The sequence below is a fragment of the Loxodonta africana genome, chromosome 15 (genome assembly GCF_030014295.1).
Source record: "Loxodonta africana isolate mLoxAfr1 chromosome 15, mLoxAfr1.hap2, whole genome shotgun sequence".
Lineage (NCBI taxonomy): Eukaryota > Metazoa > Chordata > Mammalia > Proboscidea > Elephantidae > Loxodonta > Loxodonta africana.
The window spans coordinates 47,202,052-47,222,292 of NC_087356.1; the positions used below are offsets into that span (position 1 = coordinate 47,202,052).

A 20,241-nucleotide genomic window follows, 5' to 3' on the forward strand; every position below is an offset into this window, starting at 1 on the left:
TCTAGACATGAGTCTTCTGTCAGATTTGTGGTTTTCAAGTATTTCCTCAAATCTGTAGTTTGTCTTTTCATACTCTTAAAAGGATCTTTCACAGATCGAGCATTTTTAATTTTGATGAGGTCCAATTTATCAATTTTTACTTTTATGGGTTATACTTCTGGTGTCAAGTTTAAGAGCTGTTTGCCTAGCCCTAGATTCCAAAGATTTTCTCCAATTATTTTTCTTGATTTTATCTTTTACATTTAAGTCTGTGATCCACTTTGAGTTAATTTTTATATAGTATGAGGTTTAAGTTGAAGTTCATTTTTTTTTGCCTATGGATATCCATTTGTCTCAGTACCAATATGTTGAAAAATCTATCCCTCCTCTATTGAATTTCTCTTTGTGCCACTGCCAAAAAATTAGATGGACATATGTGTGTAGGTCTATTTCTCAAGTTTTTTATTCTGTGCTGCTAATTTACGTTTCCACCCCTTCACCAATACCACGGTGTACTGGTTCCCAGTGCCGTCGAGTCGATTCCAACTCAAAGCCCACAGCTATGTAAAAACTAAACCAAACCAAACCCAGTGCCATCAAGTCAATTCTGACTCATAGTGACCTTATATATAGCACATCTTAATATCTGGTGGAGTCCTCAGGTGGTGCAAATAGTTGAATGCTCGGATGCTAACCAAAAGGTTGGCAGTTCAAGTCCACTGACAGGTGCCTCAGAAAAAAGGCCCGGAGATCTACTTCTAAAAAATCAGCCATTAAACACCCTGTGGAGCACAGTTCTACTCTGACACACATGCAGTTGCCATGAGTCAGAATTGATTCAATGATAATTGGTTTTCAATATTAGCTAGAGTGGTTCCTTCCACTTTATTACTTTTGTTTTCCTCTCAAGATTCTTTAAGCTATTCTAGGGCCTATGCTTTTCCATATGAATTCTAGAAGGAGTTTATCTATGTCTACAAAAAAAGGATAGAGAGAATGGTTGTACAACTTAAGAATGTAATCAATGTTACCGAACAGAGCAGGTGGAACTGTTGAGATGGTGTATGTTTCGTTATGTGTATTCTTACCATAATAAAGACGTCCACCAACTTCCTGCTAATGCCCTGAAATGATCTCTACCACCTACTGGTGCCCTGCTTTTCATGCTCTGCCCCATTCCCTCCCATACTTTCCAAACTTATTTTCCTTATATAAACTATCTCATTAAAAATTAATATAATTGATTCGACAGCAGGGAGGAAAGAAAGGAGCCCTGGTGGCTCAATAGTTAAGCGGTCAGCTGCTAACCAAATGGCTGGCAGTTCAAACCCACTCAGCAGCTCTGCAGGAGAAAGACCTGGCAATCTGGCTCCTGCAAAGGTTACAGCCTAGAAACCCCTATGGGTCCGCTCTTGTCTTTCACGTGGGGTCACTCTGAGTTGAAATCAGCTCGACTATACCTAGTAACAACAACAGAAGGTAGAAAAAACAATGGGAAGATGGTAAGGAGAGAGGTGGATAATAACTAAAAAACTATACCCATTGAAAAAACATACAATTAGAGAAAACTGGAAAAGTTACCATAATCTTATTTCCTAATTATTATTTCTTTATATTACCTTCCTTTACACATGGGCCAAGACCGGTCTAGGCAAACGAACTCATTTCATAAACCTTTATCACTTTTTATCATAAATATATTGACAGTTTTTACATTAACATGACAACTGTTAGTGACTAAAAAATATCCCACTGTGTTGATGTAAAAAAAAAAATTACAAATGTGTTCAATGATTGCTGAATAATAAGGTTATTTCTAAATAATATTTTGCTATTACAGATAACATAGCAGTAACCACCACAGGTCTGTCAGTTTGTCGTACTGACAAACTTGAGTGTTGCTGTGATACTGGAAGCTTTGTCACCAGTTATTTCAAATATCGGCGGGGGTACCCATGGTGGACCAGTTTCTGTAGAGCTTCCAGACTGAGACAGACTGGGAAGATGGACCTGGCAGTCTACTTCTGAGAACCTGGCTAGTGAAAGCCTTATGAATCGCAGAGGAGTGCTGACTGATACCGTGCTGGAAGATGAGTCCCTCAGGTTGGAAGGCACTCAAAATATGACTGAGGAAGGGCTGCCTCCTCAATGTAGAGTCGATCTAAATGCCGTGGATGGAGTCAAGCTTTTTGGACCTTTATCTACTGATGTGGTACAACTCAAAATGAGAAGAAACAGCTGCAAATATCCATTAATAATTGGAATGTGCAATGTACGAAGTATGAATCTAGGAAAATTGAAAGTTGACAAAAATGAAATGAAATACATTAACATCAATATTCTAGGCATCAGTGAGCTGAAATGAACTGGTATTGGCCATTTTGAATCAGGCAGTCATGTGGTCTACTATGCCGGGAATGACAAATCGAAGAGGAATGGTGTCACATTCACTGTCTAAAAGAACATTTCAAGATCTAGTCTGAAGTACAATGCTGTCAGTGATAGGATAATAGCCATACACCTACATGGAAGACCAGTTAATACGACTATTATTCAAATTTATGCACCAATCACTAAGGCCAAAGATGAAGAAATTGAAGGTTTTTACCAACTTCTACAGTCTGAAATTGATCAAACATGTAATCAAGATGCATTGGTAATTACTGATGATTAGATGTGAGAGATGGAAAAAAAGAAGGATTGGTAGTTGGAAAATATGGCCTTGGTGATGCAAATGATGCTGGAGATCACATGACAGAATTTTGTAAGACCAATGACTTCTTCATTGCAAATACCTTTTTTCAACAATATAAGGAATGATGAGGCACGTGGACCTTGCAAGATGGAATATGAAGGAATAAAATTGACTCTCTATGGAAAAAGATGATGGAAAAGCTCAACATCATAGTCAGAACAACGTCGGGGCCAACTATGGAACACAGCCATCAATTGCTCATATGCAAGTTCAAGACGAAGCTGAAGAAAATTAAAACAAGTCCATAAGAACCAGAGTATGACCTTGAGTATATCCTACCTGAATTTAGCGACCATCTCAAGAACAGATTTGATGCACTGAACACTAAGCACCAAAAACCAGACGAGTTGTGGAATGACATCAAGGACATCACACATGAAGAAAGCAAGAGGTCATTAAAAAGACAGGAAAGAAAGAAAAGACCCAAATGGATGTCAGAAGAGACTCTGAAACTTACTCTCGAAGGTACAGCAGCTAAAGCAGAAGGAAGAAATGATGAAGTAAAAGACCTAACAGAAAATTTCAAAGGACAGCTCGAAGAAGACAAAGTATTATAATAAAATTACAAAGGCCTGGAGTTAGAAAACCAAAAGGGAAGAACACACTGGGCACTTCTTAAGCTGAAAGAACTGAAGAAAAAATTCAAGCCTCGCATTGCAATACCAAAGGATTCTATGGGCAAAATACTAGACGACACAGGAAGCATCAAAAGAAGAGGGAAGGAATACATAGAGTCACTGTACCAAAAAGAACTGGCAGACATTCAACCATTTCAGGAGGCAGCATATGATCAAAAACTGGTGGTACTGAAGGAAGAGGTCTACACTGTACTGAAGGCACTGGTGAAAAACAAGACTGCAGGAATCTACAGAATACCAATTGCAATGTTTCAAGAAACGGATGCATCACTGGAAGTGCTCACTTGTCTATGCCAAGAAATTTGGAAGACAGCTACCTGGCCAACCGACTGGAAGAGATCCATATTTATACCCATTCCAAAGAAAGGTGATCCAACAGAATGCAGAAATTATTGATCATTTATATCACACACAAACAAAATTTTTCTGAAGGTCATACAAAAGCTGTTGCAGCAGTCCATTGACAAAGAACTGCTAGAAGCTCAAGCCAGATTTAGAAAAGGACACGAAACAAGGGATATCACTGCTAATGTCAGATGAATCATGGCTGAAGGTAGAGAATACCAGCAAGATGTTTACCTGTGTTTTATGGACTAAGCAATGCAAAGGCATTAAAATGTGTAGATCACAAATTATGGATAATATTGTGAAGAATGGGAATTCCAGAACACTTAATTGTGCTCATGAGGAACCTGTACTTAGACCAAGAGGCAGTTGTTCAAACAAAGGGGATACTGCGTGGTTTCAAGTTAAGAAAGGTGTGCACCAAGGTTGTATCCTTTCACCATACTTATTCAATCTGTATGCTGAGCAAATAATCTGAGAAGATGGGCTATATGAAGAACGGGGCATCAGGACTGGAGGAAACCTCATTAACAATCTGTGATATGCAGATGACACAACCTTGCTTCCTGAAAGTTACTGATGAAGATCGAAGACTACAGCCTTCAGTATGGATTACATCTCAACATAAAACAAAAATCCTCAAAACTGAACCAATAAGCAACATCATGATAAACAGAGAAAAGACTGAAGTTGTCAAGGATTTCATTTTATTTGGATCTACAGTCAATGCCCATGGAAGCGGCAGTCAAGAAATCAAACGATGCACTGCATTGGGCAAACCTGTTACAAAAGACCTCTTTAAAGTGTTAAAAAGCAAAAATGTCACTTTAAGGACTAAGGTGTGCCTGACCCATGCCATGGTGTTTTCGATCACTTCATAAGCATGTGAAAGCTGGACAACGAATAAGGAAGACCGAAGAACTGATGCCTTTGAATTATGGTGTTGCCAGAAGAACGAACAAATCTGTCTTGGAAGAAGTACAGCTAGAATGCTCCTTAGAAGCAAGGATGACAAGACTATCACATAGTTTGGACATATTACCTGGAAAGGCCAGTCCCTGGGGAAGCACATAGTGATCGGTAAAGTTAGAGGGTCAGAGAAAAAGAGGAAGACCCTCAATGAGATGGATTCACACAGTGGCTGCAACGATGGCCTTAAGCATAACAGTGATTGTGAGGATGGCACGGGATCAGGGAGTGTTTCATTTTGTTGTACACAGGGTCTCCCTGAGTCTGAACTGGCTTGACGCTACCTAACAACACCACAGTGGAAAACATCCTTGGTGTAGATCATGCTTGTTTATTTTTAATTATTTCCTTGGAGTAAGTTTTCAAGAATATGATTACTCGGCCAAAGCGTATAAAGTCTTTATGGGTCTTGCTTGTGTTATCTCACTGGTTTTTCCAAGGGCTGCATGTGGCCACCAACAGAGTGTAGTTCACCACAAGCTATTCAGCAACTGAATAAAACACTGAATTAAATTAAATAAATAAAACTGAATTAAACTTAAATTAAAACACTGAAAGGTGTTTTAAATTTTATTTCATAGGTGTAAAATGTCCCTTTAAATTCACAATTATTTTGCGCGTTTTGGATGACTAGTGGGGTATGTTTCCATGTGTCTGTCAACTGAATTTATTTATTTGTTCACATCCTCACTAATTAAACCTTCGGAAATTATGAAGAAACTTTTGAAATCTTTAAGGAACTTCAAGGTCACAATCTTTTTTGTTCTTTGTTTTCATCTCAACTTTCAGCTTATCTGGAAATAGATGGATCATTAAGCTTCTTCCTGACTAACATGTGGATCCATGAGAGAACGAGATCATGGCTGTCTCGTTTATCCTTGTGTCGTCAATTACTCATTCTTTCTTTCACTCATTCATTCATTCAATACATATATTGAATGTTGTTATGTGCCAGATGTTGTCCTGGCATTGGAGAGACAGCACCAAGCACATATACGACGTGGTGTGACTTCTGCTTTAATAGAATCTGACTCTGTGTTGTGTACAGACTCCGGGGCAGGGCCAAGAGCAGGAGGAAAGGGACGGCAATGCTCCAGGTGAGAGGTGAAATAGCTAAGATCAGAAATGGGCAGTAGAAATGGTCAAAAGTGGCTGCATTCTGGATATATTTTGAAGATTAATCCAACTATACCAAGCATTTAGCAAGTTCTAAATATATACTTAACAAGAATAAAATTCATTACTTCATCCTATTAGTTTCATTTTGTAGTTCCCAAACAAAATGAATACAGACCTCTGATCTCAACTGCTAAAGCAAATTTTTTTGTTTGTTGGGCATTTTATTCTCTTTCCATGTCTCCCTGCCAATTGGTGCCACTCTGTCTTATCCTGGTGACAGTCTAGGGACCACCCAGGTGGAATCACTGCCATGACTTGACAGGTCCTTCGGCCAAGAGCCCCACCCTACTCCAGGTTTTCATTCCAGTCAAGGCTCCTTGACATATGGTGTCCTCATAATGACCATCCTAACTCCAAACCTAAATCCACAGGAAGGATCTGGAATACTGGGTGTCTACTGAAGTTGTTGGAGCCCTAGTGCTGCAGTGGTTAAGAGCTCAGCTGCTAACCAAAAGGTTGGCAGTTCAAATCCACCAGCCGCTCTTTGGAAACCCTGTGGGGCAGTTCTGCCCTGTCCTGTAGGGTCAGTATGAGTCTGAATCAACTCAATGGCACCCAGCAACAACAACAATGCTTAAGTTGTCAAGAATTTCAACAATCAATGCTCGTGGGTGCAACAGCCTGGAAATCAGATGACATACTGCATTGGACAAATCTGCTGCAAAAGACCTCTTTAGTGTTAAAAAGCAAATATGTCACTTCGATGACTTAGGTGAGCCTGACCCCAAGTCATGGTCTTTCCAATTATCTCATATGCACATGAAAGCTGGACAATGAAAATTGAAGAAGAACTGATGCACTTAAATTGAAGAAAAACTGATGCACTTAAAAACAAGTCTGGAATATTAGGAAGACAGGCAGACTTTGGCTGCAGTAGAATGAGCAAGGCCAAGAATAGAAGGAAATGAAATGAGAGATGGGGCAAACGCCAAATGGTCTGGGCCACCATCAGGAATCTGGAATTTATTCTAATTGCATTGGGACACCAGCTGGTAAGTGGTGAACGGGGAGTTACATGACCACGATTGAAAAGCATCACTCTGGCTGAGAGAACTGCCGTGAGGGAGATAGTGAGGAGGCAGTGGATTACACAGACTGTAGAGAACGCCAGCTCTGACTGAGAGTGGGAGCTGTGAAAATGGCAAGAAAAGTCTAGTTCAGAATGTATTTTGAAGGTGGAGCCAGCAAAATTTACTGATGCATTAAGTATGGACTGTAAAGAAAAGAGCAGTTAAGAATGACTTCTAGGTTTTGGGCTTCAGAGACGGGTGAATAGTGGGATCATTTACTAAGTGGGAAAGAATAAAGAGTTGCAGGCTGGGGTGGGTCTGGTTGAGAAGTAGATGAAAAGTTCTGTATTGGGAATGTTAGAGATGTCAAAGACAATCTGGTACTCAAGATGAAAGACCTAGACTGGAGATATACATTCACAAGTTATCAGTAGCCAGATGGGTATTTAGAACTACGTAATATTGACGTGATCTCTACCCTTGAGGATTCTGATTAGAGTAGGGTCATTCATCATATCTGCTGTGTGGTCTGAACAAAGCGTGATGGGAAGGGAGAAGGGGAATGCAATGCCAACTCACCTTTGGCACCAGCTGATGACTTTGCAATCCAAATGTTGCCTTCTCCACCCTCTTTCTTCTTGTCGTAAGAAGCCAGGAAGAATTTTCTTTCATCTGTCCTTGAGTTATTGATTGGTGGGTGGATTCCATTCTGTGCTGGAGCAACTGGAGTCTTGAGATTAGTTGGATATATGACATAGGACTCAGGGAACCACGTGCAGGACTCGGACAGGTCCGGGCTTGTTTTAATCAACCTGGCAGATGACAGACAGACAGTCAGTCTCCACTCTTACTGCAATCTGTCCAGAATAAGTTCTATTCAGAAAGGTCAGTGCTTTCCCTCAGAAGTCTGTAAGGAGGCAGGGGTGGCCAGGGCCTGCGCTGTCTTCTAGTCCCGATATTTGCTCTTGGCTTTCCTGAGGAGAGCTGTAAGGTACCACTGGGCAGTGAACGGCTGTTAGATGCAACCTTAAAGGCATGTGCCAGTTAATTCAAAAGGGAACTTAATGCCCAGAACATTAGCTCCTTTTAAAATGCATCTCTAAGGAAACTTAACTTGAAATAATCCTAAACAAACATTTTTCAGTAAGTATGACTGAGCCAGATCCACACTAAAAACCGAAGCGGAAAACTGAGGAAAATAATTGGATAACTAGTAAAGATACTATCTTGGCGCCAACCTTCTAGAGGGAAAGGCTATTTAGGAATCTGAATTATCTAAAGACTTAATTCAGACCTTCATTTCTTTCTTTTAGCTCATCCTGGCTTTAGTGACAGAATAAACAAGAAACCTTTCTACAGGACACGGGATGCCAGAAGGCATAAGTAAACGTGCCCTCTCTTCCCAAAAGAACATAACATAATGGAAGATAAAGTCAAGCCTTGAGCAAGGCTCTTAACAAACATAAAAGCTCAAGCTCATCAAGGGCTTCCCATTATAGCGACTGTATTTGAACGCAAAAAAGTGTGCCTTGTAAGTTTGTTTGTCAACCACCCCACCCCTGAGGTATTTTTGTAAGCGTGCTATGCTAATTTTTTTAAAAGCAACATTTAAAAAAAAAAATGGACAAGGCAGTGCTCATGAAAATACCTCACAGGGGTGGGCGTGCGGCTGGCAAACAAACATAAAGGCACACGTTATGTGTGTAAAAATACCATACTCTCTAGGCACACTCACAGAGCAGCTGGCACAAGCATCACATTTCACAAATTAGGAACTGGGTCACAGAGAATTTAAGCAAATTTCCCAAGATCACAAATGTAGTAAATAACACAGCCAGGATTCAAGCCCAGAACTCCTAACTCTGTACTGACACCTGCTCTGCAGAAATCAAAGAGCCAGGGAGGAACCTACCAAAGGATGCACAAGCCTTCCCTCAGCTGTGCCTGTTCTATCTCAGGCAGAACTGTCAATGCTAAGCCTGTGGTACCATTCACCTGCAAAACCCAGTCTATGAACAAGTAACAGAAATAATGAAAAATAAAAACAAACCAACTTGGAGATAAAAATAAAGCTCTTTTAAAGTTAAGGTCAACAGAATTTGAAAGTTACTTGAACTCAAAGCAACAACAAAATAAAAATACTAATTTCTAACTCACTGAAAGACTCTATATCTGCACAATCCAATATGATGGCCAGTAGCCACACGTGGTTGCTGAGTACTTGAAATGTGGCCAATGCAATTGAGCAATGGAATTCTAAATCTCACTTTTTAATTTAAAAACTGAAGCAGTGCAAATACTTTTTTCATCAAGCACACCATTATCATTCTGGTAGAGTGGCATTTCACCGCATTGCTAAAGATAATACTGTTGTATTGCAGTGTGTGTCTTGGGTGCATGCTTGGTTCAGGTGTTACACAAAAACATACCACTTATCTAGACAGGGATAATAGATTGATTTAGTTCAAATGGCTTTTTTTAATGTATTGATGTAACATCATAATGTGTTTATTACGCAGACAGCACAAGTTACAGTGATAGCTACATAAATCAAAATTGGTAAAACCAAAAAAAAAAAAAACCCCAACCCCATTGCCATCAAGTTGATTACGACTCACAGTGGCCCTATAGGACAGAGTAGAGTTTCCAAGGAGCGCCTGGTGGATTTAAACTGCCAACCTTTTGGTTAGCAGCCATAACACTTAACCACTACGCCACTAGGGTTTTCTTGGTAACTAAAGGAAAATGTAATTTTTTTTAATTTAAATAATTAGATATAATTACTTATTTGTTATCCAAAAAAAATAATTATATTTCACTGTGTTTGGTAACTAAAGTGAAATATAATTATTTTTCTAGATAAAAATAAGTATGGACAAATCCTTAAATTTAAAACGAAAGCATAAAACTAATGCAGGATCCAGTGGAGATGCAGAAGCTACTACTATAACCAGAAGAGAAGAAGAAGAAGAAAAGGACTGGCAAGAAGGTATGCCACAAATCTCACAGTGAATGGCAACTGCAATTTGCTATGGCAGAGCAAAAGGAAAAAGTGATTTATCTGCTGTGTAAAAGACATTTTCAGCAAATGCATAGTGAATTTAATAAGCAGTTTCCACTCAGGAGTCAAAAAAAAGAATTGATAAAATTAGTGGCAGGACCATGGTAGCTCTACAGACACATCCAAACTCCCTGAGGGACTGAATTGCTGGGCTGAGGGCTATGAGGACCCTGGTCTCAGGGAATATCTAGCTCAATTGGCATAACGTAGTTTATAGAGAAAATGTTCTACACTCTGCTGAGTAGTGTCTGGGGTCTTAAAAGTCTGTGAGCAGCCATCTAGGATACTCCACTGGTCTCACCTCTTTGGGAGCAAGAATGAATGAAGAAAACTAAAGACATAAGGGCAAGATTAGTCCAAAGGACTAACGGACCACATCTACCATAGCCTCCACCGGGCTGAGTCCAGTACAACTAGATGGTGCCCAGCTACCACCACTGGCTGCTCTGACAGGGATCACAATAGAGGGTCCTGGATAGAACTGGAGAAAAATGTAGAACAAAATTCTAACTCAAAAAGAAAGACCACACTTGCTGGCCTGACAGAGACTAGAGAAACCCTGAGAGTACGGCCCCTGGACACCCTTTCAGCTCCTGAGGTTCATCCTTCAGCTAGAGATTGAACAGGCCCATGGAACTAAACAAGACCAAAGGGGTTTACAAGCCCTGGGGTGGGGACTGGAAGGTAGGAGGGAACAGTAAAGCCAGCAATAGGGATCCCAGGGTTGAGAAGGGAGAGTGCTGACATGTCTTGGGGTTGTTAACCTATGTCATACAACATTGTATGTATTAACTGTTTGATAAGAAACTAGTTTGTCCTACAAACCTTCATCTAAAGTTCAATTTAAAAAAAAAAGGAAAAAATAGATAAAATCAGAATTAAATTTCTAATAAAATTTTTTTAAAACAAATTTTTAATAGGATCTGAACTTATAACTTTGGTCAGCTACAAAATGGCTTGGGTTCTTGCATAAAAATGAAAATCATTTTAGATGTAGAAAGAGTGAAAGAAATTTTGAGGAAGAGACTAAAAAAGATATTTTAGAAAAAGTGAAAGATCCTCAATTTAGCCACAACGGCCAATGAGTACAAAGGCTTTCTAGCAATACCAAAAATTAATTTGATTCAAAATTTGAATACTGTAAATACTTTTCTTTATCTTTAGATGAATCATGTGACATAAGAAACACTGCCCAATCAATACTTGAGGTATATCTTGTCTCAAAGGCCTTCCAAATATATGCAGTATTGTCAAATTGCAGACTTAAAAAAAAAGAAAATCAAACTGGTGGTAGAGATATTTTAAAATCTTTTTTACCAGTCAATGAAGAATTTTATCTCCATACAAAAAATTAGTTTCTATCACGACTTGAGAATAAAAGCAAGTGCTTCAGCTAGGTTAGCTTAAAATACAGATTTACTGTGATCTTCAAGAGACTGATGTTTCCCTTACTGCTTCATTCTACTGTGTGATACATTGTGAAAACATCTGAACTTAGTTTTCTGAAGTAGATGTTTTGAAAAGTGTCAGGGATACAATTGTTAAAATGATTCAGTACATACTTGTAAATGCTACAGTAATTCACCAGTTCATGGAACTGTTGAAAGAAACAGAAGACAATGAATTTAATAATACTGTGTCCTTTGCCAGCGATCACTAAGTCATGGAAGAGTTGTACAAAGATATATTGTACTGTTAACTCCAATTCAGATTTCCTTGAAATAAAAGGGATGCTTGCCAAAGCATTATTTTTGTTCAATAATTCATTACTGCATTCAATAATCAAAGATTAAAAATAGCATTGTCCTTTAACATTTTCTTATCTATATCACACTGTACATGAACAAGATAAATTTATAGCTCCAAGCAAGGAAAAAGCTTATTTGTGACTTAGACAAGTATGAGAATTTATACTTGTCTAAGTATAAGCCAATAATGACTTGTTATAATATAAACCAATAATGACCTTACACATTTTTTCTAGCATGACTCAGCATGAAGATCTTAATTACAAAAGACAAAAACCAAAGAGAAATTTTCAAAATGCTTTGTTATTGATAAATTCAGAGTTGAGGTATATTTTGTCTCAACGCTCAATACCACTCTGAATTTGACCGTAATGATACTAAGCTGACACAAGTGTTGGTGAATTTACTTAACTTTGACAGACATCGTTCTGAAACTGATACGCTTCTGCTTCAACATCAAATCAATTCTTCTAAAAATGGTGAATGGGTTTTGTCAATGTGGATGCGAGTGCCAGAGGTAAACTGACTTTTTGGTATTCAGTTTAGTTACCGAAAACCTTTTACCTGAGAATAACCTGGGTATGTAAAGCTGCTTTTTCGACCATAAATTTTCATGAAATCAAAATATAGATCAAGTTATTTCCAGTGAAAATTTAGTGTCTAAAGGAAGAAGTGCTGTAAATATAAAAATACAATAGATTTTGAAGACTCAGAATAAAAAAAGTAAAATCTCATTAGTCATTTTTATCTCTTAAAAATTATTTCATTTTTGTTGTTGAGAATATACACAGCAGAACATACGCTAATTCAACATTTTCTATGCATACAATTCAAGGACATTGATTACATTCTTCAAGTTGTGCAACCGTTCTCACTTTCCTTCTCTGAATTGTTTCTCTCACATTAATATAAACTCACTGCCCCTAAGTTTCCTATCTAATCTTTCGAGCTGTTATTGTCAGTTTGATCCCATACAGACAGTTCTTAAAAGAGTACAATGCTCAAGGCAGACATTCTTTGCTAGTTAAGCCAAGCTACTGTTTGGTTTTTAGAGGACTTCAGGGGATATTTTTTGGCTTAAGGTCTAAAGATTATCTCAGAGCAATAGTTTTCATGGGTTCACCCTGCCTCCATTGCTCTAGAAAGTCCGGATTCCATGGGAATATGCAATGCTTTACTGCATTTTCTCCCTTTTGATTGGGAACCTATTTTTTACATTGATTACACACAATAATTTGAATTTATTGGGTTAAATGAAATATACTATTAAAAATAAGTGTACCTGTTTCTTTGTGCTTTTTAAAATGTGGCTTGACAGCAACTGAAAAAAAATGGGAAATTTAAAATGATACGTGTGGGTAGCTTTCTATTTCTGTTGGACATGGCTGCTCTGTAGGATGGCCTTCTTTTGGAAACCATTTAGTCGGCAGGAAGCCCTTTGCATTTTTCTATTATAAGCCCGTTTGAAAGCAACTGCAAAGAGAGATTTATTCAATACATCTACAAAGAACAAACACTCACAAGAGAAAAGGAGGTCTCCCAACTGGATCAGGGGAAGAAAGGCCCTTCAGGGCTCCAAGCCTAGGGCTTTGGGGCTTTGATGAATTTCTGAAATTCACTGAACTGACAGGAGGAAGCCGCTGGCTGCACAACCTCACCAATGCTCTGGGAATCCCTCTGAGGGATGCCTGGTCACACTGCCCCTGGATCCCATTTGTACAGATCAGGACCATCCTGGCCCAGCACTAACTTCTGTGGTCACAAACAACATGGCTATCCTCTCTGAGTTACCATTTTGTCCTACTAAAATGAGAGATATTTCCAACTCTTTAGAGTCCTTTCAAATCATACAAATTATAGAAGCCAGAGAAAACGGCAAAGGGAAGTGTCATCTCATGGAATTACTATAGCCCCTCAGAAGATTTCTTTTTTTCTCAGAAGATACCTGAGAGAGTGAGGGAAGACTATGAGAATGGTAACAAGCCCTAGCCCACATAAATCATATCGCCATTTACAAAGTGCCATGAGAGATCATGTCACATACCACTTAGGGACCAAGAGCGGGTATTATCACTATCATTCCCATTTTACAGATGGGACAGTGAGATGCAGAGTGGCTAAGTGTCCAAGGTTCTGGAGGTCTGGATACCTATCAGACCTGGCTGTAACTCTAGGACCTGAACACACTCCATCTCATCAGAGCTACTAAATATGCAAATATGTATAACATTATTTTTTCTTTTTACAACATCCTCTGCTTCCTACTTATAAAAGCAAAACTTCTACCTTTAGAGAAAAAATTTGTAGTAGAAAAAAGACTGAATAAGCATTTTACACATATTTCTAAAAGAATCATCTGGACAAACATTCATGTTACCCCCACCTGTACACCAGATTCTGATGAAACAGTCTGCATCCCAATACATAATAAGAAGACTTCAGGAAGCCTCGCCCTCCTGGAGGCGCAGCTGGTGAATCATGAAAACAGATCCCCGAGAAGACTGGGTGCATAAATTACTGGGGCTAGTGAGTGTGAACAAAAAGGCAGACACATTCCTATTAACGCTCAACCTAGTCAAACATGGAGAGCCCAGAAAGAAATGCTAGTGGGAAAAGACATTTTGCACTGAGTCCTCTCTTCCAGAGTCATCTTACCTAAATGACCTCTTTAGCAACACCCATGTCCACTAGTCATCATGGGAAGAATACTTAAGACTTATAAAAAAAAATTTTTTTTTTTTTTTTTTTATTACAGCTCTGACTTTAGGGTCCACACCTGGTGCTTACCTACTGAAATGATAGCAATTACAGCAGTGGCAATAGCAATAACAGTAAGAATAATATTCAGAAGAGCTTTCACTTATATGGTGTAAACTATGAGACAAGCATTATTCAATGGCAGAAATTAGCTGAATTAATCCTCACTGTAACTATCCCCATTTTACAGAGAAGGAAACAAAGGCACAAAGTCAGATACTGTGTACCAGGCCACTGTGCTGCCCGATTTACACACATCACTTCATTTAATCCTCACAACCACCTCACAAGGGACGTACTGAGGCTTAGAGGGATGAGGAAATTTTTCCAAGGTGATAAAAGGAAGATCTGGAGCTAAAACCCAAGCTGCTGACCCAGATCTCAGTCCCCGTATAGGACTGGTTCCTTCTGCCTCATGACACTGTTTGTGGTGCCGAGTCCTAACCCAATTGCTCAGATGTAGGCAGTGAAGCAGACACTGTTAACCCCTGCCTAAATCTCCTTTCTGAGGGGACCCCTTGCTGCTGTGAGAGTTGGCTGTCCAGGGCTTGCTCGCACTCCTTCTCCTGGGACCTGCTCTTGCCCAGAAATGCCTGGAAGCCTATGTCCTCCACCTTTCCTTACAGCCAATGACTGACTGATACTGGCGTACAGGAGCCTGGTCCCTTGCCTTAAAATATGACAACTCTAAGGTGTCTGTTATGGATTGAATTGTGTTCCCCCCCAAAATGTGTTTAAATCCTAACCTCTGTGCCTATAAATAAGATCCTGTTTGAAAATAGGGCTTTTCTTTTGTTATGTTAATAAGTCCACAGCAGAGTAGGGTGGCTCCCAAACCTAATCACGTCTGAGCTATACAAAGAACAGAACAGACAGAGACACAGTGGGAAAGACAGATGCCAAGCAACACCAAGGAATGCCCAGGATCGTTGGCAGACACCAGAAACTAGGAGAGAGGCTCAGAGAAGGAAATGACATGGCCAAGGCCCTTATTTGGACCTTTAGTCTCCGCTGTAAGGAAATACATTTCAGTTCTTTAAAGCCAGCCACTTGTGGTATTTCTGTTATGGCAGCACGAGGTAACTAAGACAGTGCCCTTCACTGCAGAGATCCCTGAGGTCAGGCTGAGGCGACACTTCAGCTAAAGCCACCTTTTTGGTGGCTTCTTTCCTTGCCCTCTGCCACTCCCCGAGAGGTTTCTCCTGAGATCCCTCTCCCAATAAATCACTTACATAAGAAATCCTGTCTCAGGTTCTGCCCCTAGGGAGCCTGACCTAATAGACAGCAAAGGCAGTAGACAGCAAAGCTTTGGATTGCTATCAAAGTCACTTAGAAGCTCCAGAACAGTTATGTGTTTGCTTTTTAAATACAAGTATTTTTGCCCTTTAAAAATAATTCCATATTTTTCAGTTCTTCAGCATGGAAGTTAAAGACTTTTATGTAAAAAATTGAAAAAGCAGCTCTTAAAAAAACACTTACTTCACTAAAGAAGCTTTACGACACAGTTTGTCAGCCCCTCTGTAGTAATTCACCAACTGCATCAGCCCAGGCTCATGACCTATGAAGGAAAGAGGCAGCTCAGAAGGAAAACAGGGCAAGGTCAGTACCAGCATGCAAAAGGGAAGACAGCTGTTTTATGCCCAGTTCATCTATTTCAGGACTGATTGCTAGAAATGGAACAATTTTGTTGTGCTGTCCTTGTGGCCCCCCTCTCTTTCAGGATCCCACTGGCCATTCTTACCCTCTCCAGAGCAGAGAGTGTAATATCAACATCGTGTGTCTGCCAAAGACTACTGCTGCCTCTGTTTCTTCTTGTTAGGGCAGAAGGCATAAGGGGTATCTTCTATTTCACCCTTCTCTGACCCCCACTACACTCCACCCTTAGGATATATGGATTAATAAATTCATCTACAGACTTATGAGTGTCTCTGTACAGTAAGATCACTATAATAGAGCCATGCTTTCCGCAGCCTTAACCTTGCCTTCTACAGTGGTCAAGGAAGGAAGTAAAGCTACCATGGTGCTGTTCTCAAGAATGTCTACCTCTCAAGCAAGCTTCCAGGAGCGCCACTAGCAGTGATGGAAAGGAGTGGAGGGGCCACACCCATAAAAGCAGAATTCCTGAGAACTTCCTTCTGTGCATCATCCCAAAGGGAAATTCGTTTTCACAAGGTCCTACTGTGTGCCCCTTCCTCTATCAAACTACAGCAGAAAAGATACAAATAAACACCAAAGCCTCAGTTTTGTTTAAAATCCTAACAAGAAGCACTGCATTTTCAATAACAAAAATCAAAATAAGACCAAACTAAGGAAGTGTGAGTTGCCAGAAACAAGAATAATTCATTTGAGAACAGCATACAGTCTAACTTAGGTATTAAATGGCTCTCACTCATACCTGAACTACCTGCCTTCCACAGTGCGTTTTAAGTGAAAGATAAATATCCCTGATGTTGCAGGCATGCAACTATTTTTGTTGTGGGACTTACCCATAAAAATCAAACATTTACTGATCATCTACTAGATTTGTGGTACCTGTTTAGGATTCAGGCCCTATAGGTTTCTGCTCCTTATCCCTGGGACTGAGCACCACAGCAATGCCAGCAACCACCCGTTTTGGCCCTGGCAGACCCATTTTTGTCTGTTTTCAATATTAGGATTCTACCAAGCTTTTACAAGTCCAAACAGGAAGGTAAGCAAAGTCAGGGAGGGCAGCAGGCAGAGCAGGAGAAAATAAATGTTTTCAACTATAAGCAATTTCCTTCTCCTCCTTTCAGGGAAAGTGATCTTTTTGCTGAAGGCTTCCCGAGGAGACAGTTTAATAAAAGGGACTCTCCAAGCACATTCCCTGTACCGAGAGATTGCCGGGGTCGAAATTATCCTTTCCATGGAGTCACCATAATACATCAAACAACTACCAAGGGCCATTTTCCTCTCTGTAGTGTAAACTTCTATAACAAGGACAAGCTATCCTCGGTACCATTTCCAAAAAAAATTTCACCAATGTTATGCCACAACACCACTTGGTGTCCCAATCCATTACAATTTTACATAGCCTCCATTCAAACCCACTACTGGTGAGTCGATTCCGACTCATAAGTGACCCTATAAGACAGAGTAGAACTGCCCCATAGGGTTTCCAAGGAGTGGCTGGTGGATTCGAACTGCTGATCTTTTGTTTAGCAGCTGAATGCTTAACCACTGCACCGCCGAGGCTCCACTCTATGACCAAACAGCCTGTTTTCAGTCTTAGCTCCTGGAACCTCTCCAACCTCTAACCACACCTATTTTCTAAAACCCCTCTCCTTTTCTGGGCATAGAACACTGCTCTCTTGGGGCTGCCTTCCAAAGCAGAGATGACTCTTCCTCAGTATTGATTCTCTTCTTCGGGGATACAATTTGGCTCCCACCCCAGCTGAATTTTGGTAGGGAACACAGTTACCCAGAGGGAGGCTGTACTTCCCAGATGACTGTGCAATGAGGTGAGGTCATGAGGCTATGTTCAGGTCTATGGGATGTGAGCTGGAGTATCCAGAAAACTTCTGGGTTACATCTTTAAAAAAGGAAGTCCCTGGTCCTCTTTTCTCCTGTGCCCATCAGTCAGACTGGCATGTGGATACAGTGGTGCAGAGTCAGCTGTTTCATGTGAATGAAGGTAACCTCCTGGGAGAGAGCAGGGCAATGGGAATGAGGGGCCGAGAGGAATCCAACCTCCTGCAAAACCTGCATTCAACACAAACCCGAAAAAAAGCCAAACCCGTTACCGTCCAGTAGACTCCGAAACATAGCGACCCTATAGGACAGAGGAGAACTGCCCCATAGGATTTCCAAGGAGTGGCTGGTGGATTCGAACTGCCAACCCTTTGGTTAGCAGCCGACCTCTTAATAAGTGCACCACCAGGGCTCCAGCATTCAACCCACAGCTGTGAAATTATGTTCTCTGGTGAAGCTGAGGAAAGCTAAAATCAGTCACCCTTCCCTGGGTTAGGGTCACTTCTGAATCTCCTGCTTTTGGAATCCATAGGTCTCTACCAAATCCCCTGCCAGTTTATCTGAGTCTTGGGTAGCTGATTTCTCAGGGTTTTCGGTCCCTTGAATCCTCAGCGCAGAAAAGCTGCAAATGACTGCAGTCGAATATCGGCCGCCAGCTCTGAAGAGCCTCGCCCCGCCCTGCGCTGGGTCCAGTTAACCTGGCCGATTGGGGGGCGTCGGTCCGAGGGATCCGGGTACACGCGGCCTCCCTCCCCCTCCCCGGCGGCCCGCGCCCCCCAGGCTGCAGGCACGAGCCATTGTCAGGAAGCAGCTGCGGCCTCAGGTGGCCGCACCACGGCTCAGACCCCGAATCCGACTTAAGAGACGGCATTAAAAACGAAGGGTTTGGACCTTTACGGATCCATTTTTGATCTGCCCGAGCCACGAAGGAGGGGACGATTTATGACCTTAGAAACAAAAGCGCCAGTTCTAACGGGCCGTGGGGGGCGGGAAGTGGGGAAGGGCTCACCCAGTCTTCCGAAGGGCAGCCGGTTCCTCTCTCCCAGCATCAGGTTAAATCTGGGGTTGTCCCTTCTCAGCCTCTTCCAGTGGCCTGTAGCGAGGAGCCGCCGGGAGACCTCGGCGTAGACGCTGCTGTTCTCGTCGCGCACCACGAAGGTGTACATGGCGAAGGGCCGCGCGCCCGGCGCCCCGGGCAGCAGCCACAGGGACCAGCCGGGCGAGGCGGCGGCTCAGCGTGGAACCCGCCCCGCCGTCCCCGCTGCGCCCCAGCGCCCCAGCCCGCTGCGCCCCGGTCCCCGCCACCACTCAGCCCCCGTCGCGCTCCGGCCGCGCCTCTGCGCTTTCAGTCCCAGCGGCGCCACGCCCGGGCCCCACGCGTCCGCCCGAGCCACCAGCGCCGCCCGCACGCCGCGCCCACCTCCGGCGCCGCCCGAGCCGCCGGCACCGCCCGAGCCACCAGCACCGCCCGGGCCTCGCGCGTCCGCCGGAGCCGCCAGCACCGTCTGAGCCACCAGGGCCGCCTGCACGCCGCGCCCTCCTCCGGCGCGCCCCGCCCCTAACCCGTGATTCCGCGCGGCCGGGCCCGGCCGGGAAGGGGACAAGCAGGCCGCGGACAACGCGCGTCCTCCGCACCCTGCCAGCGCCCGGGGCGCTGCGAAGGGTTTGAGGGTGATCGCCGGTGGGCGGGGTTTTAGCCGCAGCATTTGGAATCTGCAGTGGAGGAAAAAAAGACTGGGGCACGTCCTCCTGAACCAAGGGGGCCAATGCCAGCGGAAGATCCCTTTTTGCGCGGCTCCTTCCGGTTCTTCCATCTGCTGTTTCAAAGGGAAGTTTTAAGGATAATAACGAGGTTTTAAGGCCAGGTCCTGTGTCCACGTGAAGATCCGCTTCCCTTCTTTTCCTGCTTAACGACAGCAGATAACCGAGAGCTTTCCGGCAGCTGTTGATTCGTTTGGGTCGAAGGCTCTTCTCATCTGTCTGCTGAGACCCCCTGAGTGGCGCATGGCCGGGGGGGCGGGGGGTGACTTAAGACTTCTCTGGTGCAAACAGCCCTGGGCGTACTTCCGCCCCGCAGTTTACCGGTGTGGAGCCGCTCGCTTTCCCTCGATTTCGATTTCCTCTTCTGAGTGATTAATGGTAGGGGGTGTCTTTAGAGTCCCATTGGTTCTCTGACTTCCTTCTAGGAAACAGTTTTTGATGCATTTGAGGGACAGAGAAAGGACAATGACTATCTGATTTCCTGCAAACTTCCTATACCCCCTCATAAACTGCCCGCATCAGCTGTGCACCTCACCCCTTTTACTCTCCT

At 42.3% G+C, this 20,241-nt stretch overlaps 1 protein-coding gene across 8 annotated transcripts in view; it reads right to left on the reverse strand.

Moving 5' to 3' along the window:
- TTL (tubulin tyrosine ligase) overlaps nt 1-19,178 on the reverse strand; it is a 63,212-nt gene extending 44,034 nt beyond the window's left edge. For 4 of the 8 annotated variants that reach the window (XR_010317980.1, XR_010317979.1, XR_010317981.1 and 1 more), the window contains exons 1-3: nt 18,940-19,178; nt 15,921-15,999; nt 7,455-7,687 (exon numbers count right to left, since the gene is read on the reverse strand). Coding sequence is in view for 5 of the 8 variants with exons in the window: in XM_003417400.4 (XP_003417448.1) it covers nt 7,455-7,687; nt 15,921-15,999; nt 18,940-19,096 (469 nt within the window). In the remaining 3 variants the exon portion in view is untranslated. Of the gene's footprint in view, nt 1-7,454; nt 7,688-15,920 lie in introns of all 8 variants that reach the window. The other 4 variants (XM_064268833.1, XM_064268832.1, XM_064268831.1 and 1 more) reach the window with 4 other exon arrangements.
- Nucleotides 19,179-20,241: the final 1,063 nt, after the last annotated feature.